The sequence below is a fragment of the Ipomoea triloba genome, chromosome 8, assembly GCF_003576645.1.
Source record: "Ipomoea triloba cultivar NCNSP0323 chromosome 8, ASM357664v1".
NCBI lineage: Eukaryota > Viridiplantae > Streptophyta > Magnoliopsida > Solanales > Convolvulaceae > Ipomoea > Ipomoea triloba.
This window is the reverse complement of record NC_044923.1, coordinates 8,540,818-8,567,525: the sequence shown is the minus strand read 5'-3', so window position 1 is coordinate 8,567,525 and position 26,708 is coordinate 8,540,818. Positions and strand designations below refer to the sequence as shown.

At 34.0% G+C, this 26,708-nt stretch overlaps 2 protein-coding genes and 1 pseudogene across 8 annotated transcripts; 1 reads left to right on the top strand and 2 right to left on the bottom strand.

The window, feature by feature from the left end:
- Nucleotides 1-860: 860 nt before the first annotated feature.
- On the bottom strand, nt 861-17,190 carry LOC116027277 (SNARE-interacting protein KEULE-like). 7 transcript variants are annotated; one of them, XM_031268800.1, is made up of 22 exons: nt 16,956-17,018; nt 13,684-13,742; nt 9,481-9,596; nt 9,037-9,132; nt 8,250-8,328; nt 8,010-8,060; nt 7,468-7,564; nt 7,329-7,361; nt 6,619-6,744; nt 6,353-6,541; nt 6,192-6,275; nt 6,022-6,120; nt 5,830-5,906; nt 5,600-5,693; nt 4,916-5,041; nt 4,735-4,830; nt 4,196-4,315; nt 4,033-4,110; nt 2,099-2,292; nt 1,890-1,980; nt 1,448-1,537; nt 861-1,147 (listed from the first exon to the last, which is right to left on the bottom strand). In XM_031268800.1, exons 4-22 carry the CDS (start codon nt 9,041-9,043, stop codon nt 1,094-1,096), a joined length of 1,785 nt encoding a protein of 594 aa, XP_031124660.1. In that variant the 5' UTR covers nt 9,044-9,132; nt 9,481-9,596; nt 13,684-13,742; nt 16,956-17,018; the 3' UTR covers nt 861-1,093. The 7 variants fall into 7 exon arrangements, with proteins under 7 accessions (XP_031124660.1, XP_031124657.1, XP_031124659.1 ...); XM_031268797.1 differs by having other exon boundaries at nt 9,051-9,132; XM_031268799.1 differs by having other exon boundaries at nt 9,051-9,132; nt 9,481-9,585; nt 16,956-17,010.
- A 2,114-nt stretch (nt 17,191-19,304) lies between these two features.
- On the top strand, nt 19,305-21,663 carry LOC116026898 (annotated as a pseudogene).
- Nucleotides 21,664-22,175: 512 nt separating this feature from the next.
- LOC116026897 (zinc finger BED domain-containing protein RICESLEEPER 2-like) lies at nt 22,176-24,897 on the bottom strand. The gene is made up of 5 exons (XM_031268324.1): nt 24,847-24,897; nt 23,416-23,630; nt 22,873-23,319; nt 22,304-22,830; nt 22,176-22,213 (listed from the first exon to the last, which is right to left on the bottom strand). The coding sequence occupies exons 1-5, from the start codon at nt 24,895-24,897 to the stop codon at nt 22,176-22,178; spliced, it is 1,278 nt and encodes a 425-aa protein (XP_031124184.1).
- Nucleotides 24,898-26,708: the final 1,811 nt, after the last annotated feature.

Here is a 26,708-nt window from a genome sequence, read left to right as displayed (position 1 = left end):
ATTACTAGATTAGAAGTTAATGTTGTTGAAGCTAAGATATTTATTTTAGAAATAGTATGGATACAAGGATGTTGGTTCATCGATTGTCATTAACGACGTTAGATACTAGATTGTCATTTAAGTTTCAATGGAGATAATGATTCTCACTCAGGTCAGATCCTAGGTTGTCATTTAAGTTTCAACGGGGACAATAATTCTCACTCTGGTAAAATCTTAAGTTGTCATTTAAATTTCAATAGAGACAATAATTCTCACTCATGTTGTCTTATGCAATGTTTTTTAAGAAACCAATTTTTGTACAAAGGCAACATATCTTGTGTTAGCAAACCCAAGGGTCTTAAAATAGTTATTTTCAGTGAAAATGTTGAGTATGGTTTATCAACCACAAACGTTGTGTACAAGGAATTTAATTTGGAAATTGTAGTTTTAGGATGTAGCCCTATTGTAAAGTATTTATATTAATTGATATACTTTGTTCTTTGATTATTTTTTGTATTGAGTAATACTTTCTGATTTGAATAAGATAAAGGGCTGACAAGAAATTTTTTTTAAAAAAAAACTTTTACCTTTAATTTTAAAGGATAAATAATAATAAACATGAGCAATTTAATTCATTATATTTATACTTTTAGCTTATCAGTGGAGTTTTTTCGTGATTTTTGAAAAGTTTTTGTAAGTGTGATTAGGTAAGAGAAAATGGAAGAGGATAAAAAAAACAAATTTGATTTTTAAAAAAATAATAAAAAATTAGAGGTGCCAGGAGCGTCCAGTGGGTGCGTTCACTGCTTGAATTTTGGATCCTTATTATTATTATTATTATTAAGTTAATTCTAGATCTTTATTATAAATAATAATAATAATAATAATAATAATAATATAATTATTATACTGCATACCATAACAGCACAGAACAAATCGATTACAATACGGCTAGTATCTATGTCATTGTTAATGTTATGCCCACAAACTACACTGGCAACGCTCCAGGATTTGATGGAAGGTGCCAAAAATGGAGAATGGATCAATTACAATTGGGATGAAAACCTAGGTGGCAGAAAATAAGTGCTAATCAAGTTTTACCAACCATTTTTACCTAGATCTCCAGATCATCCAGTGAGAGTTCATTAGCTGTTAAGAGCTTCAATTTCTGCAACAGTAAGAAAACTCCACATCAGTACTGGTAGGAAACAAAAGTGAGACCCAGGCATCAATCGGGTATATATATATATATATATATATATATATATATATATATATATATATATATATATATATATCTTACTTCTCTTATTTATATAAATAAATAAATATAATAAAAAATTAGCAAGGCCGACTCGGCTGAGTTAGGTACTAGACAGTCGCCTAGGAGCGCCTAGCACCTAGGCGGCCGCCTAGGCAGATTTTTGCAACAAAACTATATAGTTGGAGAAGAATTGAAGTTTTATACCGTAATGAATTGTGGAGGATCATCAAGACTAGATGAACCCAACACTATTTCCCTCTGTAGCTTTGTGGTTAACTTGTGGCAAGCACGTAACTGAGAAATCACAAAACAAAGAAACGAGATCAAAAATATAAAATAATACCAGCGCATCTATCCAGTTGTTTGAAACCCCCTGACATGAAGTCAGGGCATTGATACCCATCCCGTGTGAGTAAATCACTCATGATTTATTCCCCAGTTATTTAGGGGTGGGAATAGTTACAATATTTGTTGTATCTGAGGATATTCATCATTAAGCATGTAATTGTGATATGCATTTGGTCTATACCCAATAATTCTAATCACTGTATTCAGGGAAAAGAAGCCTCAAAATCCCCATACAAAAGATTGATATATGAACTACGGGGAACATTAAATAAAATGGTAAATGAGGATTAAAAAATACCTCTGACCGAGTTGCCCCACCAACTATAAACACAAAAATACGTCGACCCATTCTCTTGAAATCACTTGATGCACATCTCAGAATTGAATCACTAAAATAATTTAACACAAAGAGTGAATCAACATATGGACTAATTTTCATTGTTGCCTACTTATGCTTGTAAGATAAAACAATGTAAAACATAAAATTCAGAGCACATAAAATATAACCTTGAGTATCCATCATCGGAACTTCTAGCGCGAGCCCATGTTGCCGACCTCCTAGATCTCATTGAGTGAGGAGTTGGTATATCATGTGTCATTGATACACTACGAGAGGTCCCATGAAAACTTGGGCTTGGATTATTCATGCATGGGAAGTCATTCTTTGGTAAATCACCTTTACTCAAATTTTCTACTAGTACCTACAATATGACAAAAATCATTGATAAGTACTCCACCCATCTTGTCATTATAAACTCGTCATTCCACTAATCCACATTCCACACTACACATAAAAGTGCCTTATCTTTGCTCCTATTTTGTGAAGATAAACTTATACCTTCAATTTTTTTTTTTTCCTCATGATTTTATTAATTATTTACAGTGTATTAATTATGTCAAAACACCATTCAAATAAAACTTCTTAATTTTTAAAGAAAAAAAAATTCTTTTAAATTAAGAATATCCTCAATATTTAGAGGGATGTTTTGGAATTTCACATGTATTCATTCAATTTCCCTTCATAAGCACGTGTTTGCAACTTTCTTTTCCCTCTTTAGCATCATAACATATATTGGGCATTATTTGAGCCTCAAAGCAATGTGAAGGGAAAAGAAAGTCACTAACGCTTGCTTATGGATGGAAAAAGGAGTGAATACATGTGAAATTACAAAACAGGCCTCAAAAAACCCTAGTTCCGAACATTTTTTGTGATCTGACTTCAGTTAAAAAGGGGCCAGATTTGCAACTCTTTGAAGAATGAGGGACTAAATTTCTTAAAATTGAAAATGATGGATTAAATTGCATAACTGGCAACAATTGAGGAACCAAAGTACAATTTCCCTTGCACATAATATATAATAGATATATATTGATATAGTCAGTAACATAACATCCCTATTAATGGACACTGTTAGAATTATATTCCTAGAGCAATGTGTAGTCTTGAGCATTGTGTCATTCCTAGAGTAGTGTATTAGTCTTGAGCAATGTGTAACTCATGACTATATATATGTGTGTGTATCAGTGTATGGAGTAAGAAGAATGCAGTGAAGTAATATACACAGAAATATTAGAACAGAAGCTACTGCTATTTTAGTTCTTAACATGGTATCAGAGCCTACTGGCCGTTGATCGGAATAAAAGAGACGCCGCCGCCGGAGGAAGCGGAGCGGCGAACGGAGCCTTCACGCGCCGCCGCTGACCGGAGCTCCGGGCTCCGGCAACCAAGCGCCGGCGTGTGGGGGCACGTGAGGCCATTTCCGGCGAGGTTTCCGGCACAAGCTTTAAAGAGACATTTTTACCTAAACTTTGTTTTTCATTTGTTTTATTAATAAACTATTAAAATTTTAAAAACACCATTCAAATAATAGGTATCCTTAAGTGTGCAGATAAAGGTACTAGCATCTTTCACCAGAAACGAGGAAAAAAAAAAGATGAAGGATTGAGAGAGGGAAAAAAAAAATAGCTTAAATAGCTTTTGAAATAAAATTCGAACAAGGAAAAAAATTACAAAAGTACAAATAATGTAACATTTTATCTATATTTAAAGATCATTCACTAAATATAGATCATAGTGCATTTCCTAATACTAAGTTTGATACTCTTGGCTTGTATCATGTAGCACGTTTACATTTAACTTTCTCAAAGGAATGGTTGGATTATTAGCTTTCAATTCTCATCTAGAGTTGGTTTTATGTTCCTATTTGTTTTTTAACATAAGCTCGGAATATTTTCTACCTTCTTTTTCTTAAGGCAGGAAATTACTAGTGAGGGACAGATTTCATATGTTACACTGCCAACTTTTACAGATTTTCTCATGTTTCTACATTTTAAAATCAGGGTGTTAGAACACCATATAAGAACCACCAAACATTAACAAGGCAAGAGAGATATAACTACATATAGGATAAGGGAACATTAAATGCAACAAGCCATCAAACCTCTATCATGGGGTAAAAACGAGATAATTGCCAAGTTGCTTGTTCATCATGTCGCTCTTTTCTCGCAGCATGCTTCTTCTGAAATTGTTAGGCGATGAGTAGAAGCAATTTGTTAGGGGGAGCTCTCTAAATACAAGAATTGATTTCAGAATCAGTTACACACCTTATGAACATCAAATTTGAGAGAGAAGGACCCACTTGAGCTTTTTTTGTTTTCTGATGATCCCTCCAGTAACCTCATATTGTATACAGCACTCATATCATCTTGAGGCAATTTTGCTACCTAAAAATAAATATAAAAAGGCAATGTAACTATTTAACAAAATCATAGTACAATAAAATATTAAGAATCATAATAGAATTAGGTACAAAAATAATAGGGTGGCAAAGTAGGGCAGTTCAGAAACTGGTCTGAAAAAGAAACACTATATACTTTGACGCAAAAAAAAGAGTTGAGAAGAAAGCTGGTTTTAATTTATGTAAAACATTACAAACCACACGTTGCACATGCTCCACTTCCCTAAAATTAATTGCTAACATGACATTGATCTTGAATTGCTGCCAAATGGTGCTCATATAAAAAAACATGAGGAAAAAATAAAAATCAATTCCAAATGGTAAGATTACTTTGTATAGCAGACAAAGATTTATCCATTAGAAATAAAGGCATCCAAATTGACAAAAGTAAAGAAAGAAAACTACCTCCATTAGTTTTGCAACTTTATCATCATCAAACTTCCCAGGGTGTACCGCAGCATATATCATTAACAAGCGCAACTTATTTTCACGCGTTATATCCTATAACAGAAGGTTCAAAATTTAGAATGTAATTTAAATGCCATTTTAAATTTATACACATTAGATACAGTCAAACAGTTCCCACCTGTTTCATTTTCAGGAAATTGATGACATCCTTTGTTCCTGCATCACCAAAAACAAGGTTTTGTTCTAATTCCCCAAGTTCTTTAAGCCCCATTTCTCTGATGGTCCTATTCAGCTTTCCAGCAATCTAGTTTTTTTAAGAAAGGAAAATGAAAATAGAGCATCAGAAAGATAGTTTTAGTTAGAAGGGCTTTTACTCTTTTTAAAGATAAAATTCTGTAAAGTAGAGAATGGAGCAACTGGTGTCTCAATAAGTGCAGATCTTCATCAAGAACATTCACCAACATAGTAGACACAAACTTGGTACAGTACAATGATGTATCATGTATGTTGTTTTACCTAATTTTATAAAACCATTTCATTTTCAACTTCACGTTGCTTTCACTTTTCACAATTGAGTGAGTGATATTTGTGCCTTATAATATTTTATATTTTTATATAAGAATGAAAGCCAATAATAAGTTAAGTTGAAGGCTAATGATCATACCATAAAAGAGCAAATCTCACAGTCACATACCACAATTTAGTGCAATGACTGAGTCCTAAGAATATGATACAAAGAACAAACTGAGATAGGTTGCTCTTTTGCACATATAATCATAACACAGTATATCACAAATTTGAAATAATGCAATAAGCTTGGTTGAAATGGTAACAGCAAATGCAATTTGCAGACGAGACTCACATCTACATGGAGAGAGAGCTTCTCGATTTGTTCACTATACTGAGGCAAAGCTTGAACCATCTTTTGTAAATCCCGAGTAGACAATTCACCATCTCTACAAAAAAGATTACTTCAAAGCGAGGCAAAGACACTGTTCTTAAAAAAGACCAGTGGCTGTTCCAAATTCAAGGCACAATCAAGTTCGTGAACGGTGAACTAAAAGATCTTTATAATGAGGGGGCGGGGGAGACCTTGAAGATTGATGGATTTGTGCAGCTTTGTTTTTCGAAACAAAGGTTGTCATCTTCTCGTGCAACCTTTCACTAGCCTAACAAATCAGTAAATTGACAAATTTATGAGGCATACATCTGAAAATTTGTGAACTCAAAACATTTATGTTAAAGACTTAAAAAGCAATCTATGCATGGCAGTATGATACATACATCTGCAATGTGGGCATGGCGAATCTCTAGCCAGATTGGATCGTGATCCTCCAAAAGTACATCTTTTTTCTCAGGAAGGCCACCCACTTTGCTTGGAACCTAAGGATTATCATTAATTGATATGAAGCAGAAGGAAACTAGCACGATGAAATTAAGAAAGCATTGCCTACCTCATGCACATACTTATTCCCTTCCATGTTCAGCAAATCATGACACATGGCATCATATGTCCACTCATGTATGATGGGAGCAATCTGGAAAGAAGAGAGAAGAAGATTAAACAAACAAGAAAATGCTAAGCACAGACCATCCAGGCATGTGGCTAAATAACCTGATCTACAGATCTATCCACAATAAGTAGATCGCATGTTTCTGTCTGAGGAAAATTAGGAATGGTAGTTTTGTATTTCATAAGACAATTCCAAACTCCAGCAGCAAGCTTTGTTGGAATCAAATCACGAAATGTAGTCATTGTGGTAGGATCAAGGGGGGCAGCACGGTAACGCACTGAAGGAAACTCCTGTGGAAAATCAATGTTAGAAGGCTCAAAGCATTGCCAATTGCAATAAGTTACGAGCATATTCTTCAACTGCATACCCTCAATGAGGCAAGTACTGTAGCAATGCGGGTGGCCATCAAATTCAAGCATGCATCACCTTTGCTAGAACCCTCATCATCTCCAAAAAGTTCCTCTAGAGCCCTCTCACTATCTGTGACAAAACCCTAAAGCAAAACATGTGTCAAGACCAAACAATAGCATGCGGTTCATGTATCATGAACCGAACCTAAAGTTCACTGATCATAAACATTATAGCAAAAAGAAGAGCTTCTCAATGGTAAAGACTAATAAATGGTAGGGGAAATAAAACAGGTAGGACTTCAAGTGGGATTGATTGGAAACCAAAGCATATAACAGGATGCTCCACTACCACAGAGGGAGCTTACTACTTGTATGCTAGACTCAGGCTAATGCCCAACCCATGCAGATCTTCAAAGACTGTACTGCTAGATCATAGATGTAGCCTGAACACTTCCAGGATGAAAGGGAAACTATACAGCCATGATATTTTTCTATACCATGAAATGTTTTCCACCTAATAAAAGGCATTTAACAACATTCCACACAATAATTCCATTGCTTAGTAAAAAAATAGGCTATCTAACAAACTCACAGAACTTCATTACATTTTACAACTATTATGACACAACATATAAAGGGACATTTCAATAATAAGATCTCAAATTTGCATAGAAGTCAGATTATTCAACATAAGATTCTTGGCATAATGCAGTGATGCAGTGTATACCTGGCTGTCTATGGCAAAATACTCCAAGTTCATCTGAATAATTACAGCCAATAATGAGAACAATAAAACAACAATTCGAACTATCCAACAAAATTGATACTACTAGAAATAAATAAATAAATAAATAAGAAACAGTAACCTCTCTCAAGCCACCAATGCGAGACAGAACAGTGGTGTCCTTCTTTATGTGATCAACCAATTCTTTGGCAATAGGTGAGCTGAAGAAGACAAATGCCCTATAAACAAAGTGAAAATGTTCAAATGTGCACAAACACATATAAATCTATATAAAAGAGAGCAAATATTATAGCAAAAAGAATTAAGACTTCTGCACTATTTACTCTACCCTAGTTTTCTATTTTCTACCAATCTACTGTAGTCTCTTTTATTCTTATTAATTCTTCTGAAGGTGAGGTCAAGGGGAAGTTGAAGGGAGAGTTCAGGGAGAAGAATCAAGAGTCAAGGCAAATGGATTCCAACAGCAAACAAGAAGGGACAATCTCTTCATACCACACACACTGAATTTCACATACCTCTCCTTGTAAACCAGTACTCAACCCAATAATAAAGAAGCTCTCTAACAATAATATATTGCATACAGTACAGACCCTTCAAAATCAGATGCTTGATACAAGGGTGAAAACTGACATTTGATTTTAGAATGAGTATGGGATAACCTACTTTCTGTATAAAGGTGATTTCCCAGCCATGTCAGATAGAAACATTACAACACTGCATACCAGACAAAAAAGGTTTCAGAAGTCCAAAGTCTGAGAAGAAATAGGCAATATGCATTAACAAATGACAGAAACAGTAATAAATTCCAGTTATCACTAATTTCTCTAGCATATTAGAAGCCAAAACCTAAAATACACTAATGATTAACAAAGTCCACAAAAGCAGCTATGTAGGATTTATTACTTCTCTTTAGTGGGCTGAATGAAGTATACAGCATCCATTGTGGGCAGTGGTTGTCGCCGCCTGTGGATGTCTTCAACCACTGTTGGCAAAAGGGAAATGGTTAGTCTAAAAGAGGTTAAGCTTGTATGAAAAAATCTGTAAAGGGCAAAATATCAATCCCGATTAAATGGAAAAACAAGGACAGCAAAAAACAGGCAACTAACCGCATTTGCATTTGCATTTTCAGAGCTTAACATCAGTCAGGGAAACCAAGGAGGTGTAGTTTTTTTTAATAAAGGAGGTGTAGTTTATAAAAAAACAATTGCAGCTATGCGCTGACCTAGCTTGAGATCGACCTAATGTAGTACATGCTTCCAGAGTGATTTCTAATTTCTATACAAATCTCAATTAAAAAACTCATGCTCAGACATTAGATATTACATGTTTCTTAAACTCCATGGTTAAGGCAGTTTTTAGGAACAAAAAACAAAGACTGAACAGTGGGTGAATTAGACAAAAGCTCTCAAAATGGCATTAGCATTTTGATGTCAACAGAATTTGAAGTTTTGCAGCATAAGGGATCCATTATGGTATGATTTCATTCTTTACCCTCCAAAGAAACATGTGCAACCAAATAGAGTAACCAAACCCATCCATCATATTACATCTAAAAATACAGAAACTAAAAACTTATTCAAATCATAATCAACCCTATAACAGAGGCTTTTTTTGTGCACATTTAAAAAAATCATTTGAATCAATCAAAAATCAAGATAGACGAGAAAAACTCTATTGTCCTGAGACTGGCCTTTCATGCCTTACATGAAACTCCTTCATCTGTAATATCTGCCATCTTGCATGCATATGACATTATTTTGACTGTTAGTTTGTCCATGATGAGTACCTGCACATCACATGGGTTAAATACACCAAGCGAAGGAAAACAGACCCAAACATACACCCCCCTATATAATTTAAAGGAATGTATTCTACTTCTGGTCCCTCAACTGTGGTGGAATTTTCATTTATGGAGCTTGAATATAATTTTTCCACTTTTAATGCTAGACTTTAAAAAATGTACCACTTTTAGTCCTTTTGGCTGCATCTCCAGTGAGAGCATGTGACTGAAAATTTCACATACTCATCATGTGACACTTCTTTTAGGGTAATTCGGTCCTGGAGTTTATACCAATGATATTATGGCACTCCTGGAGCTTGTACCAATGCTTCCATTTTCCAGAAAATTTCTCACCAGTGCTACCAAATCATTTTTGCTTTCATGGCTCAATCCATCCTCCACCTATCCCAAATCTCCAACATCACCACCACTTGCTCTGCTGCTGCCAGACAGTTCCAACTACAAATCCCCTAGCAAAGCACACACCTTACAATCCAATGTAATACCAGCACCACAAAAATTTTCTCTTTCTGTTTTTCCTTTTTGGGTGTGAAATCACCATTTTCAGGAAATTTAGAGAGGAGGAAAAAAAAAGAAATAAACACAACTCTTTAATTCTGAAAAACTGCATGAAATTAAAACCGTAATGTATCTTCAAATTTTAATCCTGAGCAAACAAACACTGAGAAACAAAATTGAGACATAACTGTGGGTTAAAAAAAATTAAGAAGTCACAGTTGAGCACCATGAATGAAAAGGCTATAATAGTCGAGAGACCAAAAGTGAAATAAATTCTAAATTGAAGTTTTCACAAGCAAGCAAAGATTACAGTATGAGAAATCAAAGTCTGCCTTAGTAAGATGGTGTGTTTCTTATTCCAACATGAGGGTGAGCACATTAATGTCTGAGATAAAAGCAATATGGATATGGGAGAATGCAGTGCAACTAAGACAGGTGATATATGTATCTGAGAGCTAAAGCATCAACAATGTCTGTTAACTCTTTATTAGAACAATCCATGACTAGTAACCCACAACTCCAACCTAGTTACAATTAGATGGACCAAGATGCAACATGATTGCCTCCTAGTAAAAGCGATTGCAAGATTTTAGCTCAGTTGGGTAATACATAGGTACATACATACACATGTATGCACACGCACATACACACACACACTTCAATTTTTCTATTGAAGTATGATTTTCTATTGTACTCTTGTGAACAATTTGTGCATATCTTCTTCCCTTTTTTTATTCTCACTGTTAGCTGTGTTAATTGCGAAGACTGAAAAGGCTAGTTGGAACTCTAGAAGAGTGGAAGAGGCACTCTTTTTCACTTTTTGTTTTTCCTTCTTTTCTATGTAACTTGACAATTTTTACCCCACTAAATAAAAAATTTTCAATTTTTACGTGGGGGCATTTCAATAATTAAAATCAAATGGGTTAAACTGACCCCACCGGTAATACAGTATATTCATCCCAGCTCACTAGAATGTCATGTAGTAGTACAATTCCTGTCCAAGAATGTTTAGCTTCAAAGTCATTATGGGGTTTAGTGCATTAGTGATGCAGCAGAAATTGAGGGTGGTTTCGACACCCTCACTTAGACTCTCCTAGAAACCAAAGAGACTTCTTTGGTCGAGAGAAGTAGAACGAGATGCAGTTTGCTTAAAGCTAAGAAGAATATACTTTATTGAAAGGTTGAATGTCCAGGCCAAAGGCTACAAGTGTATTTATAGGGGAAATATTACTACTAATCCCACTAGGCCTCATAAAAGAATATTTAATGTAGAAAATAAACAAACGACTGCTACTAAAAGGATTCCTAACTGTAAAATAATAAAGGTTTATTATTATTTCTATACATTGAAAATTGTACATAAGATCCTATATTTATATTTATATATACAAACGTGACACAAGTTGGGCTAAGCCCACTACTGGACAGTCGTGCTAGAAGTCTTCATGCAGGAGAAAAAAGAATTTGGCCAGAAATTTTTGTTAAGGAAGACCTAGGGTTTAGGGTTCCAATGCTGTTAGAACTAAAAGGGAGAGGCTAGGTTTAGGCAGTAGCTTAAACTCTTACATTTCTATATCTTTTCTTCATACACTGATACACATTTATATAGGAGAGAGGGAGAGACAAGACTCCCTAAATCATGCCTTAGTGATCCACTACCCTAATACGGAGTATTATATATTAGGTAATGATCCACTGCCTAATTTACTCCACTATCTCTAACAAATGCCATACAAAATAATAGAGGTATATTATTATTTCTATGTATTGAAAACAATACATAAGGTCCTATATTGATATAATAATTATATACACATGAGACACAATCTGGCTAAGCCCACTATTACTACACTCTAGGGTTAAGGTTTAATATTCAATACTAACACTACTAAGAGTGATCTCAATCTTTGAAGGCTTCTAAATTTCTTTAAATTCCCAATTCTAGTCGGAATGCCATGCATCAGACCCTTCCTCTTAAATAGAAAGTAGAAACTCGCCCTCAAGTTACCAATAGCACTCAGATACAAAAAACATCCTCTCAAAACTCACATAAGATTGCCACATTGAAAGTCTTTAAAATTCTCAGGTCTTTTGGTAAGCCCACCATGCAGGCATTGTCATTTACTTGCTTTAGGATACAATATGAATCATAAGTTATTTGGCATCAGTTTGCTAGGAGCCCTAGTTGGAAGTCATTCTTTCTGCAAGTAAGCATTGCCATGACACCAACTTTAAAGATACCCAACGTCAAAATTTATCTATTATAGCTTTGAAGTTAGCATTACCTTTCTCCAAACCTCATCACGCCTCATCTTGAATCGCTTCATTGGCCATTTCTTAAGCTCCCCTACCCCTACTCTTCCTCCCCAAGCAAGGCAACTTAATTAAGTCAAGAACAAGCTTGAGCAGTTGGGAAGCTTCAAAAAAGCAACGGAAAAGAGTGATTTCTCTACAATGGAGTGAATGGACACTATTATTTAAGGAAAATTTGCTTTTCCAGGAGTTTAATCCCCTTGTCTTCACTTCTCCCCTCAAATGCATTTGATCATATTTCCCCATGTCCCATTTACTACCTCAGTCTAACAATCTGTTGAAATTCAAAGATGTATCAAATACTTCCACAACGTAATCCAAAAATGATTCAAGAACTTGGTGTCATGGTCTAATGTGATTGACTTAGGTAACCCTTGTAGTTGGCCAATTTCACAAATGCTACATTTTGAAGTACTTGGTGTCTACTTACAATGAATAAAGTAAAGCATTTTAGAAAACCTGTCAACCGCAACTAAGGTAGTAATAACTACCCAATTTACATGTAGAGTCCTAGGACAGAGGTCATCAATAAATCTTCCCATTTGGCCTCAATCCGTTTATTCCTGAAATCTACTGGCCATCAGGTTCCCTTAATTTTTATTCCTAGAAGCTAATCTATTGGACTCCATGGTGTAGTCATAAACAAATCCTTTTCCTTGGGAGCATAATTGGTATAATTGAAACAAAAATTGCTCATAATTAGGGGTAGGGAATGTCCCGTTAAACAACCCTTCATCTTTGACCAAAGTTGTACTTTTACATACTGCTACCTGATACACCTCCGTGAGTCTTGCATTTGATCCTCCACCTTTGGGGGTAGTTTTTGTATTCTTTTTGTTGTTGACGAACTCCACTCAGGTTTTCCTTATGATCTTCTACATTAAGGATAGTGTCCTCATCACTAGAATAATAATTACTAGGCTCAATATGTGCAATGGGTTGTTGAGGGCAAACCACATGATAGCCTTGGGGTACTCCCTCAACCCCTTGTGTGACTCTATGTCCTCTATTTCCTTACAATCCTAGACAGCACATCATGTCACAAAGACCATTGAGGGTCCTTTAACTCTCACCATGCCTTGTAATCACCAAACTCCATATTCATCCATGGGATGGATATCACCTTGTTCAATAGTCATTAAATTGGATGAATCATGACTATAATACCACCTGATATAGCAGAAATTGAGGGTTTTGACACCCTCAAAAGCTAAAATCTTTGCTTGGACTTCAAGGAACCAAGGATACTCTTTTGGTTGAGAGAATTATAAAAGCATCTCGCATAAAACTAAGAATAATAATAGTTCATTGAAAGTTGAAGTTTTAAACCAGAGGCACAAGCGTAGTTGTAGGATAAATACCACTGTAAATCCTAATAGGAATGATAAAAGAATCCTTAATTTGGAAAACAAACAAAATATTAATAGTAATGGGATTCCAAACACTACAAAGAGTAATCCAATCTTTGTAGGCTTCTAGCTTTCTTTCAATTACCAGCTCTAGTTAGATTGCCCTATATCAATTACTATAGCCACGTTTAATGGTTTGACAAAGTTGTTCGTGCTGGCTATATAAACCTGCTGCCCACCCGGACCCTGTCTTTATTCATTAATTAATGTACAGCATAAAAACAATTGTACTTTTATATGTAAAGTAACACAGCAGCTGAACAGTTCAAAATATGAGTAAAAACAAAAGCTATAGGCCTATAATTTCCAAACAGACCTTCCATGTTGCTTTTGAGTCCTTTGATTTTGCTGATCTAAGCATTTCACATAGTAATCCTGCAAATCATATGGAAATATTTGAATAAAATGCAATATAAATAAATAAATGAATATATATATATATATATATATATAGGTATTGGATTATATCAGAACAAGCCCTTAGGAAGAAAACTAAGAACCAATCTCAGCCTTACATCTAGAAAAACTGGACGGACTAGATCAAATTTAAAAAATAAAAATAAAATAAAATAAAAAAAATACATGGTGGCATTTTCGTAATTATCATGAACTTTACTATGCAAACTTGAACATTAAAATCCGCACTTCTCAGAATTTTTCAAGATTGCACATTTAGTATTAAAAGATTGCACTTGCAAAAATGTAAAAGTACATTGCACTTAGGGTTTCGATTTTAGACTTTATGATTGAGTTTTTGGTTTTATTTTGTTTAGTGGTTCACTTTTTACTGCTTAGGGTCTAGCATTTACGATTTAGATTTAAAATTTAGCTTTTTCATTGATTTTTAAAAATTTATCTAGGTTTGCATATTTAGTTGTTACATATTGCATATTTAAGTGTTCAAGTTTGCAAAGTGGAGTTGACAATAATTATGAAAATGCCACCACGTTTTTTTTTAATTTGATTTGATCCGTGTGTTTTTTTTACAGATGTAAGCTCTTAGTTTTCTCCTGGAGGTGTGTTCTCATGGGATCCTGAGCCTACACACACACACACACACACACATATATATATATGTCTGTGAGAGTGTGTGTGCGTGTGCACACGTGAGCATATGTGTGTTTTTATTACTAATAAGATAGTATTTAAAAATGAGTTAAATGGGGACAAAGCAGCAAAATTACTTGAATAGGTGGGCAACCAAACTTTTTTTTTTGGTAAATGTGGGCAACCAAACTGATACTACATATAAATCTCATGTACTCCTAATATACAATATCAGTATCTATCAAGCATTCACACTTTGATTGCCTAGTTGATAAGACACATTAAGAAATATTTGCAAGGTGGGGTTCTAAGTACCATATCTAACTGCATTCAGCTTTACTAGCCCAAATACAATAAGGCTGCCATGATACAACTTATCTAAAGCTTTTCTATGTCAAAACTAGGAATGAAGTATATTAGCTAAAACTCAGTTTGACCTATGTAATAATATCTGAAGTCGGAACCAACATCAAGCTTTTCCACCCACTTAAATAACCTCAAGTTGGATGGACTTAGGTATTACCTTCATCTCAGGCATAGTAGCCATTTTCCACAAACTTTAACATGAAAATACGGAGAAGACACAAAAAGTGACATGAAAAATCTAAAAGATTTAGTACATGACACCACTATTACAAGCCAATTAAATAATATTTGAACATGTTTAAAATATAGCATACAACATATAATAGCATACCCAGTATCAATAATGTAACAAAATCTACTCATTTCAATAGGAAGAGGTCATAATGTTGCATCAAGTTAACATGAACTTGGAGTTCATAATAAAAAGTTATATTATTTGTTTCCATTGTTTCTTGCCCCTTAATTTTCTCTTTGCTAAATCAAAGATCACAAAGACATAATTGTTAGGGAATAGGATTTCAATGGATTTATTTATCTATCTATCTATCTATATTTATGTGTGTTTGCACATTAAATTTTTTAGAGAGAGAGAGCAAAATGCTAAGAAGAGTATGTGTATCAACATGCATATCTAACTTTTTATTTCTTTTATTTAGTCAAAAAATATGTGTCTACACGTGACAATTGTGGCATGTAGACACTTGATTGGTCTAATAAGAGGTGTGTTAATACAACATAGCTTAGTTGGCATAAAAGCTTCCAAACAAGTTTTACACAATGGTCTCTCTTGAATTAGAAACAACAAGGTGAGGGTAAGTTTCAAGAAGTATTACAACACCAAACTTATGCCCCTGTAGTAAAATAAGTTCCTTTACCACCAAATAAATTCATTGAAGAGAGAATATGTTTTGATGTCATAGAAATGACAAATAATGTTCAATTGTTAGCTATCAACCTGATATTTCACCAGCACATCATAATTACCATTAGAAAAGGTATTTATCAGTTATCACCCGTGTAGATAAAATAAAGAATCCAATCATAAATGGATGAATGTCAGAAATTTATAGCTAGAACTACTCCTTGTACTAATGAGGATCAGTAGTGCCACATTCCATTGTTCCTTGTATTAATGATGATGAGAGGATCAGATCGAAACTTTCTAATCCACATATAATTCTACTTTCCTTGTGCTACATTCAACTCTAACATGTTGAAAAGCTTGAGGGTACAACACCATACCCCAATAACCGTTACCCATTGTTGTTGATTTCTTCCAGTTGAATTATCAAACAATAAAGCATCCAAAGATAGAAAACCAAGAGAAGTGTCTCACTCAACCCACATCAAACAAATAAAGGGTAAATGAATATTTAGTCCCCTAAGTTATGCCCCAAGTATGGACTTAGTCCTTCTTTGTTGTCGTATCGATTTTTGGTCCCTCAATTATTCCATTAAATTTAGAAAGAAAATCAATTCCAAAAAAAAAAAAGTTAAATGTAAGGCATATATAAACATGGTAATTTGATTTCCTCTTTTTCTCCTTATATGAGGCAAACATTTCTCATGTTCAAGCATCAAGTGAGTTCATTTGACAAACTTTGACCTCCTATAAGGCTCTTACCTTCGTTTACCACCAAATTGGAGCTTACGGTTTGTCAAATAAACTCACTAGAACCCGGGAACGTCTCATATAAGGAGAAGGGAAGGAAATCAAAATTTCATATCTACCCCTGCCTAAGCTTTTTTATTCATTTTTCATACAAATCTAACAAAATATTAACAAAAGTGATCAAAATTGTAGCTTCAAGGATAACTAAGGACTAAAAATAGAAGACAATAACTGAGGAACTGAGTGTATACCTATGGTATAACTGCGACCAAGTCATTTTCACATAAATAAATGACAACTTAGTAACTTGATTGTTTCATTTCCACTATCACTAACGAAATTAATGTGCTCTATTGAATCTTGCTCATTTCAGTTTTAACAATATCAAACTCTAAAAACATGCTGGAAAAAATTATTCCACAAATTCTATTCAAACTAAATAAATATGGAGTAATTTCAGACGGATAAGAGAAGGCTTTAACTGTATCGAACACGCAACAAATCTAAAAAACCAATCCACGTAAAAATCGAAAACATAAACATTAGAGTTAACAATGACTCACTATCACGGGTAATTTGCCGGAAATACTTGTAATCGATGGCCTGCGAAGACGTGTCGGAGTCGGACATCGACATTTTTTCTCTCTATTTATGTATGCACGTATAAATGTCTTTAGAATTGATCGATCCAGAAGCAGATCGCACTGATCGCAAATATTCGCAATCCTCAGTGGTTTAACAAAGAGAAAGGTGTCCAAACTCCAGATTCCAGAAATGGTTATCAGGATGATTACGGGGTCGACTGTTCATTCAAATTTACAGGAACCAAATTATTCAATCAAATGGGTCGGGTCGGGTCGCGTATGAAAGCCTTCGGGACGTGGCATTTCGGTATTTAGATCGATTTTTTCAATTTCGATTTATTTTGATATAAAAAATAAATCATTCAATTTAACATTGAAGTTCGTTCAGTTTCGGTTTGAAAAAAACTCAGTTTCAATTTGAAATTGGTTCGATTCGGAATTCTCAATATTTCATAGTGTTTTAGCGAAAATAATTATTTATTTATTTAATTTTACTAATAATTTAGGATTAAAAATATATTCTGCATTCATTGAGTTCAAGCGAACTCATTTAATGAGATTATATGGACCAAGTCATAATACTTTTATAAGTTATTTATATAGTCTAGCAAACTTTTTTGTTCAGATCCAAATCATTCAACACAATCAGAAATAATTGAAATAAAAGGGAAAAGAAAATCACATAAATTAATAGCACATGACTATAACCATGAACAAAAGTGTTCCACTCTCATATGTAATATTTTCACATTGATTGTTATAAAGTCACATTTCACAGACATACAACAAAAATTGAGTTCCAGTATAATTTTATTGAATGCATTAATTATGTTGAACGCTTAAATTTAACTTAGAGGGAAATATTGATATATATGCAAGAATATAAACTTAGGCGAGAGCAGCATGTGAGGCTTGTTCAATGACAAACTTGTAGGTGAGGCAAGAGCGCTAGAGCGAACGAGCGGTGTTCATCTGCGATTAGGAATTTAGAAACTAGGGATTTGGATTTACTACTTTTTATTAGTATTATTATTATTACTACTATATTATTAAAAAGAAAAAAAAAAAGAAAAAATCCGAACGGTATTAAGGTCAATTTGATTTTTTACTGAACTGTTCGGTATATAATAATCCATTACCGTTCGATTATTCAGTATATTACCGAATCGAATTGTCCACCACTATTTTCTAGTGTTTCCACCTTTGAGATTAACATAATAATTGTGTCATTGAGATTAGATTGCATCTCTTTTTTGTTTCTAAAAAAAATCATGTACTAACTTTATTACTAACATCTCTCCAATAGGCCAAATTAAATTTGCTGGTAAAATGTTACATGTAAACCATCAAGGCATAGAGCTGTGAAAGAGGCCATATAGAATAGGGCAGCCTTAACCTTATCAATTGTAACAATTTCATTGAACTTTTCTTTTGTTGCGTCCTCCGAGACTAGATATAGTAGCCCTAAAGGGAGACATAACTTAAAATATGTAAATTTGAAAAGGGGGACAATATTGTGCAGATTTGCAACCCTAGACTTATTCTGTGAAAAGTAAGAGCAACTACCTTTTTTTGAAAATAAGGTAGTTGCTATTACTTCTTTTGTTTTGTTTTGTTTTTTTTTTTGTTTTTGTTTTTTTTTTATGTATAAGTATGTAAAAGCGTATGTGTAGCGGAGTAATATGTATTTAAAGTTGAAAAGAAGGAAATAGTGTTGCCTTCTTTTCACTTTCAACTTTTTTAAGTTGAGAAGAAGTCCATGGTTTTGCCTTCTTCTCACACTTAATTTCACACCACTTTTTTATTACTTCAATTTTTTTTAAAAAATCTTTATTTTTTTATTACTTCAAATGTTTTTTATTTTATTAATATTAATTAATAACATAAACCATTTTTAAAAATTTTAAATAGTCATTAGTCGTACGGTGAATTGTACGATACTAATAACGTATTTTTAAAGATTTTTTATTTAGTATTTATTTATTTATTCCATTATTTGTAGTGTGGTGAATTTTATAATTGTAAACGTGTAATTAGTACAATTATAATGTAAAATTATCATGACATTCATATTACCAAATAAGTAATGGATTACATAGAGGACATATCGTCATCGGTGACTACCAAAGTCCATTTCATTATGAAATTGACTTCTAGTTGACCTCTTTGAGCTTTTCCTTGCGTAGTTGAGGGTTGCAAGAACGTGAGCGTTGTTGTCAACTGAACTTCATTATTCGGCATTGGATCCAAGTCTCTTGCATAACTCATTATGTACTATTGTAACGAGAAGACTTGTGACACAAAGGAGTATGGGACTGCCCCTCTATAATGGCATACGGCTATGACATGCGCACAAGGTAAGTTATCTACAGCGCAACGGCCATAGCTACATGTTTTGTTACTCAAATTTACCTTAACATAGCGTAGCTGGCCTAGAGAATAGGAAGTTGATTCAAGTACAACCTCATATATCCCTCTCTGGTCATTATATGGGCGAATGGTTACATTGTACTTGATGCATTAACTCAAGTACATCTCCTTATCAACATTGGTTAGCCAACGCAATTCAGCTTGTTGCATTAACTCACTAGTGGAACACTTGTTTTGAAACATAACAACTAATTTGTGGAAAGTAAGACGGGCGAAAGCAGTAACATGTAATATTCGACAACCCTTTAGGGCCTGTTTGGTTCACAGAAAATATTCGAGAGGAGATGGAATTGAAATTATATGGAAAAGCAGTTATTGGGAAGATGAATTCCATTATTTGGTTGGTGGAAAAGAAGTTACTAGGAATATTGACACCAACAAAAGGGACCAACATCCTAATAGCGTTGGATTTCTCACCGATAATGCCCCTCATTTTAAGGCCCTTCCCGTCTACGTAGAGGTAATAATTGAAGAATGAATATGTTCAGTTTCAATTAAAAGTTTGAGCTCACTATTATCTACATTTTATCTAGTAATCATGCAGCATAGGTACTACGGAAAATCAATACCGTTCGGGAACATAGAAGAAGCTATGAGAAACGACACCATTCGCGACTATTTCAATTCCGCTCAAGCATTGGCTGATTATGCACAAGTGTTGTTATATATAAAGAATAGTTACTCAACCCAAGATTCTCCTATCATTGTTGTTGGAGGATCGTATGGAGGAAATAAGTACGAGATTATATATATATATATATATATATATAATTTTTATTTTATTTAAATTTTTTTTTTTTGGTTCTAGCTAGAGTTAATTTGGTGGTTTTGGCAACAATTAAATTAAAGCTTGAGTTTTGTATTATTTCATGAAGTGCTTGCTTCGTGGTTTCGGTTGAAGTATCCACACATTGCTCTTGGTGCTTTAGCTTCATCAGCTCCCATTCTCTACTTTGACAATATTACACCACAAAATGGATATTATTCCATAGTGACCAAAGACTTTAGGGTAAGCACTCAAACTTTCCGTCCTATCCTATAATATGTTGATTTTTGCAAGCTTGAATTTTATGAATGTTGATTGCAAGAAGTTAGTGACACCTGCTATCAAACCATAAAACAATCGTGGTCCATTATTGACACAATTGCTTCCCAGTCAAACGGCCTCTCCATTCTTAGTTGCAAGTTCAATCTTTGTCAGTAAGTTATGAGAAACTCGATTAAAAGAGTGTTGACAAAAATCTAATTGAGGATATAATGTATATGTTTTGAATTATATATACAAAGTATGCATATATCTATCCATCTATATATGTGTGTGTGTGTTGCAATAGTACAGTGAGTTTGTGCAAATTTCCCCATCTAGCTTTTAATACCCTTCAATTTGTTTGTTTAAAGCTTTTATCGTGTGGGCGTTGATGTTTAGGGATTTAAACTTGCCGTCGGAGCTTAAGGATTACTTGGATGGGATGTATTGTGAGGCCGCTCAATATGACACGTCGGCCCAACAACCAGTGACGGTGGTGTGAGGCGACATAAATGGCGCGCCCAAAGGGGCTGATATTCTTGACCGGATACATACTGGTGTTGTCGCCATAGAAAGGAATAAACCTTGCTATACTGTTTCCGTCATATAAGGGAATCAATCTTGTTATACTGTTTCTACTGGAGGGAATGATGAGTGGAGTTGGCAAGTAAGTTGTCTGCCTCTCATACACCTTTGAATTTGCAGTTAATATATTATATATTTGTTTTTAACATATTATATATACTTTCAACTAATCTGTAATTAAATATTATGGTTTTAAAAATCTCGCATAGGTGTTGAGGGACAACCTAAATTATCACTGTAATCGAAATTTTATGCAACTTAGGCGCCAAACTAAACCGCCTAGTCAGTCGATTAGCTATTGTTCCATCTTTTTAAATGGGTTATTCCGTAAATTGTGTGATATATCAATATGTTCTTTATACAATTTACAATTTTGGTGTGTAGACTTGTAGTGAAATGGTGTTTCCCATAGTGAAAGGCAACGACTCCATGTTCGATCCATCTCCTTTCAATCTGGAGCAATATTTCCAGTTTTGCATTAATGCCTTCGGCATTCCACCTCGACCACACTAGGTCACAACCTATTTCGGAGGACAAGTATGTTCTTCAACTTTTTTTTTTCTTTTTGGCATGGTTGTATACTTGCATTGGAATATATGCAGCATCAAAATTTCTTCATGTATGCATATGAACTAGCTAGCTTAAATAATTTTATAGTAAACATACAATATTAAATTCCATTCCAAGTTTTAAATTTTCAAGCTGCAATGATAAAAAAGCATACTAACATAGTATGTTTAACATACAAACTAGACAGTGGGCAGTGGCCACACTACAAACATATAATACTACCAAAGTTACAAAGTATCAATGCCAAATGCCAAATGCCAATATACAATAGTTCATTAAGCCATAACACAATAACACATTAATAATAAAAAGAAAAACCAAAATGAATAAGTGATAACACAATCCAAGTTTCCAATTCAATTCAACAGAATCAAGTAATCATTGATCATGCTTCAATCTTCAATCTCCAATCTTCAACCTGCTTACTTACATCTAAAAGTTTTTTATTTTTTTGAAAACACTTACATCCAAAAGTTAATCAAAAGTGAGTATATGATATCGATATTATAATTTATACATAATAAATAAATTAATCTAAATATTTAGTAACTTACACTGTCAATTATCTTCTTCTTGACTCTTGTTTTCTAATCAATCATAGGATCCAAACTCATATTTGACATATCTAAATCATATCAAATTACAAGCATTAAATAAAGAAAGAACAATAAGAAAATTATAATATTTAAGATAAAGAAATGATTTTGATACTAACCCATCTCAAGTTTATACATCTCTCTAACATCATGCTTAACTAAATCATTCATTGAAATGAGATTTTCTTCACGTAACCAATCTTGAGTGCACACAAGAGCTTGTACAATTTTAGGAGTTAATGAACTCCTATAATTATCAAGCACACGTCCACCTGTGCTAAATGCAGATTCAGATGCAATGGTGGATACAGGAACTACCAATATATCACGAGCCATGCATGAAATAATGGGAAATATATGAGCATTTTCTTTCCACCACCGGATAATATCAAATTCACCACCACCAGTCTGAGTATCAAGCTCTTCATTGATGTATTTATCCAATTCAGTTTTCTGCTCCCCACGTCCAATTTCAACCAAATACTTTTGAAAATCAATTTCAATGTTTAGAACATTATTTAGGTTATGTAGTTCATCTTCACAATCCTCGTTAATGGCACTCAATGATTGAGAAAAATTGCTACCCTCACCTTGTGAAACTTTCAACAACTCATGATATTTATTAAACAGCTGATTGGTCACTTCTCTAAGTTTAGAACACAACATAGAAGCTTGATCAGCTTAATACATTCTCTTAAAATAAAAATCAGAAAAGACATATTTCCTTCTAGGGTCAAGAACAATTGCAACATAAAGTAGCATATTCATTTTCTCAGCATTCACCCAAAATTTGTCAAATTTCCCCTTCATTCGTTTTGCCATAGCACTAAATTGAGGGTCAGGACTCATTATTCTATCACGCAAAGTACAATACAATTTACAAATTTCAGGAAAGTATGCATTACAAGTCACATATGTAGTACCAGAAATTTTCAATGTAAAGTCATAGAACCGTTGCAAAAACTTGCTCATCTTCCTAACATTATTTTCCCAATCCTCACGATCATGTGTGCCATCATTCAACACAACTTCATGCCTATAATTGTGGTCAATCTCTTCAAATCTCTCAAATGCTTTTTCAAATTTTTGAGAGGCCTTTAACATCAAGTAGGTAGAATTCCACCTAGTGTACGTGCTACAATCCATGCTCAGCAAAGATTTAGATTGAATTTTTTATAATCGTACACATTCTTTAAACCTATGCAATCTAGTCGGTGATTGCCTCACATACCTTACCGCGGATCTAACACAAGCAATTGATTCATTCACTTCTTTCAACCATTCCCTGACAACGAAATTAACTATGTGTGCAACACATCTCATATGAATGAATTTTTCTTCTAATAGAGTTCCATTCACATTATTCAATTTCTTTCTCAAGTATGTAGTAGCCACATCATTTGAACTAGCATTATCCACGATAATTGTGAAAACCTTGTCTATTGCCTAATCACACAAAGCATTTGTCAATCATCTTATCAATATCTTCACCTTTATGACTACTAATTGGACAAAAATTAATTATTCTCTTTTGCAATCTCCAATTATTGTCAATAAAGTGACAAGTAAGACACATATAATTTTCCCTTTGCAATGATGTCCAAGTGTGTGTGGTAACTGATACCCTAAGTGAAGACAATTACATTAGCTTAGACAATTTTTGTTTCTCCTCCAAATACATAGCATAACAATCCCTAGCAATTGTCCATCGTGATGGAACCTTAAACCTAGGACAAGCAATAGACAAACATTTTCTAAAACCCTTAAACTCAACAAACTTAGCTTGAAGGGTATTTCATGATTTATAATCATTTCGGCAATGCTCTTTCTAAGTGCCTCGGCACTATACTTCACAAAACCTAGTGATCCCTCCCCTTCACTTGATGGAACAAGCAATTCAGTTTGGCTAGGGTTACTACTAGTACGGGGCATCTTTTGGACAACTTCTAACTAGGGCTATTAGCGAACAGAGCTTAACAGAGTCTAAACAATGGTACGCTTGTTTGTTAAGTGTTCGCGAACAAACTCGTTTGTGTTTGTTTAATAGTGTTCGTGAACAATCTCGTTTGTGTTCATTTAGTAGTGTTCGCGAACAAGCTCGTTTAGTGTTCGTTTAATAATGTTCGCGAACATGTTTACAAACACACACACACACACACACACATTATATATATCTATATATAATTGTTCGTGAACGTAGATTATTTCTTGTTCATGAACAAATTGTGTTTACGAACATGTGCAGGTGTTTGGTTATTAAGTGCTCACGAACGTGTTCCTGAACGTAAATGAACATGTTTCTGAACGTGTTTGCCAACGTTCGTACACGTGTTGGCGAACGTTAACGAACGCTTAACAAATGAACGCGAACACAAACACCCCAAAATCCTTAACAAACGAACACGAACATCCTCCGTTCGTTTATGTTCGGTTCGTTAACAACCCTACTTCTAACATGAGCTTTTAATGAACTAGTGTCATTCATTTTTGGATCAGCAAAAAGTTCTTTCATACAATAATTGCATCTAGCTTTTCGCTCACATTTCTCGTTACTAATTATAGTAAAGTGATCCCATACCTCAAATCTTGCCCGGCTAATCTTTCTTTTCTTATTTTGATTTTCTTCATCATTAACCTCATCAAAATCAGCTGCTTAACCTACTTCAGTTGGTGCAATCTCGAGTTCTTTTTCAACAGTGCGCATTGAATTCATTGTTGACATCTATAATTTAAAAATGAATTTAATATTAAAATTATAAACTAAAATAATGAAACAGTGATAACATTATAATGAAACAACGATAGCATTATAAAAACTGAAGTACTGGAAGTCTAGAACAAATAAAAACTGAAATACTGAAACAAATATACTAGAACAAATAGCGTCACTACAAGAAAAATGTTCATAGACAATTGTTAAAAACCGTTGCCTTTGAAGTAAAATTTCTGTTGTTGAAGCTGGTGTTGTTGTATGTCCCGCGCAAAGACAACGGTTTTTTAACCATTGTCTATTGAGTGTTGTTGAAATCGGTGTTGTTAAAAGTCACGCACATAGATAATGATTTTAACCATTGTCTTTTCTTTTCTAGAAAAGACAACGGTTTTTAATCGCTGTCTATTGAGTGTTGTTGAAATCGGTGTTGTTGTAAGTCTCGAGCTAAGACAACGGTATTTAACCGTTGTCATTTTTAGAAAAGACAACGATTTTTAACCGTTGTCTATTGAGTGTTGTTGAAGCCGGTGTTGTTGTAAGTCCCGAGCAAAGAATAGAAACGACAATGATTTTTAACTGTTGTCTATTGAGTGTTGTTGAAATTGGTGTTGTTGTAAGTCCTGAGCAAAGACAACGATTTTTAATCGTTGTCGTTTCCACAAAAGATAACGATTTAAACCCATTGTCTATTGTGTGTTGTTGAAACCAGTGTTATTAAAAGTTACATGCATAGACAACAATTAATAACCGTTGTCTTTTCTATATAAAACAACAGTTTTTTTTTTTACCATTGTCTATTCTATGTTGTTAAAAGAAGTGTTGTTGAAAGTCTTAAGCGTCGTCTTTTATATATAAGACAACGGTTAAAAACCGTTGTCTATTAAGTGTTGTCAAAACCTGTATTGTAAAAAATTTTAAACATAGACAACAGTTTTTAACTTTGTCTTAAATATTAAAGACAATGTTTAAAACCAGTATTCTCACATTCATAGATAACGATTCTAAATCGTTGTGTTTAACTTATTTTAACCTGGCCAAGGACCTTGTGGTCCAGTGGCATCAAACCATTCTCTTTAAACGGGAGGTGGTGGGTTCGAGCCTCAGTGGAGGCAATACTGGCTCTTGTGCTTCAATAGGTTGAGAAAGTAGTTATGAACAGATACTGCGTTGTAATAGAGTTAGTAGTATTCAAAAAAAAAAAAGTTATTTTAACCTGTAAGCATAATAACATAATGAATGTTCAAAATATACAAGAACCATATACCAAGTCTAAATACACCAAGTCTAGATACCATAATGTTTAAAATACACAAGAACCAATCACCAAGTCTAAATACTTCAATGGACAATTCTTGTCAGCAAACACCATCACCAAGGTTAGATACCACAATGTTCAAAATACACAAGATCCAATCACCAAATCTAAATACTTCTGAACAATTCCAATCACCAAGTCTAAATGTTCACAAAATTCTAATAAAAAACATACCTACTGTATATAACTTGATACAGAATCTGCCCATTCAGAACGCACTAGATGAATATCTGTTTGGTTGCAATCAGCTTGTTGGAACTACATGTTAAAAGTATATGAATAGTAAATATGTAAGTACTCAGCATAACCACAATGTGATAAATTTTATAAAATTAATTGACATCATCTTACTAGTGCTTGAACAAATTCTTTATCATCAATGTCTAGCATATGCTCAATTAAAGTTCTCATATAAGGCATGACATATAAACCACATTGATTATTGTCCAGTTGACGAGGAGCTTATAGGTTGCCACATATTGCACATGGGCATGAT

Bases quoted from the DNA above. Each gene is read 5' to 3' on its own strand.
- LOC116026897 (XM_031268324.1), bottom strand. From the start codon at position 24,897: ATGAATTCAATGCGCACTGTTGAAAAAGAACTCGAGATTGCACCAACT. The intron at 23,631-24,846 runs GTAGGTTAAGCA...TTGTGTGATTAG, and splicing joins TCGAGATTGCACCAACTGAA to GCAATAGACAAGGTTTTCAC. The intron at 22,831-22,872 runs GTATTAAGCTGA...TTCTAAACTTAG, and splicing joins GATTTTTATTTTAAGAGAAT to AGAAGTGACCAATCAGCTGT.
- LOC116027277 (XM_031268794.1), bottom strand. From the start codon at position 17,028: ATGTCGATGTCCGACTCCGACACGTCTTCGCAGGCCATCGATTACAAG. The intron at 9,133-13,683 runs GTCTGTTTGGAA...TGTGATGTGCAG, and splicing joins ACTCAAAAGCAACATGGAAG to GTACTCATCATGGACAAACT. The intron at 6,276-6,352 runs GTTATTTAGCCA...TCTTCTTTCCAG, and splicing joins TGGATAGATCTGTAGATCAG to ATTGCTCCCATCATACATGA.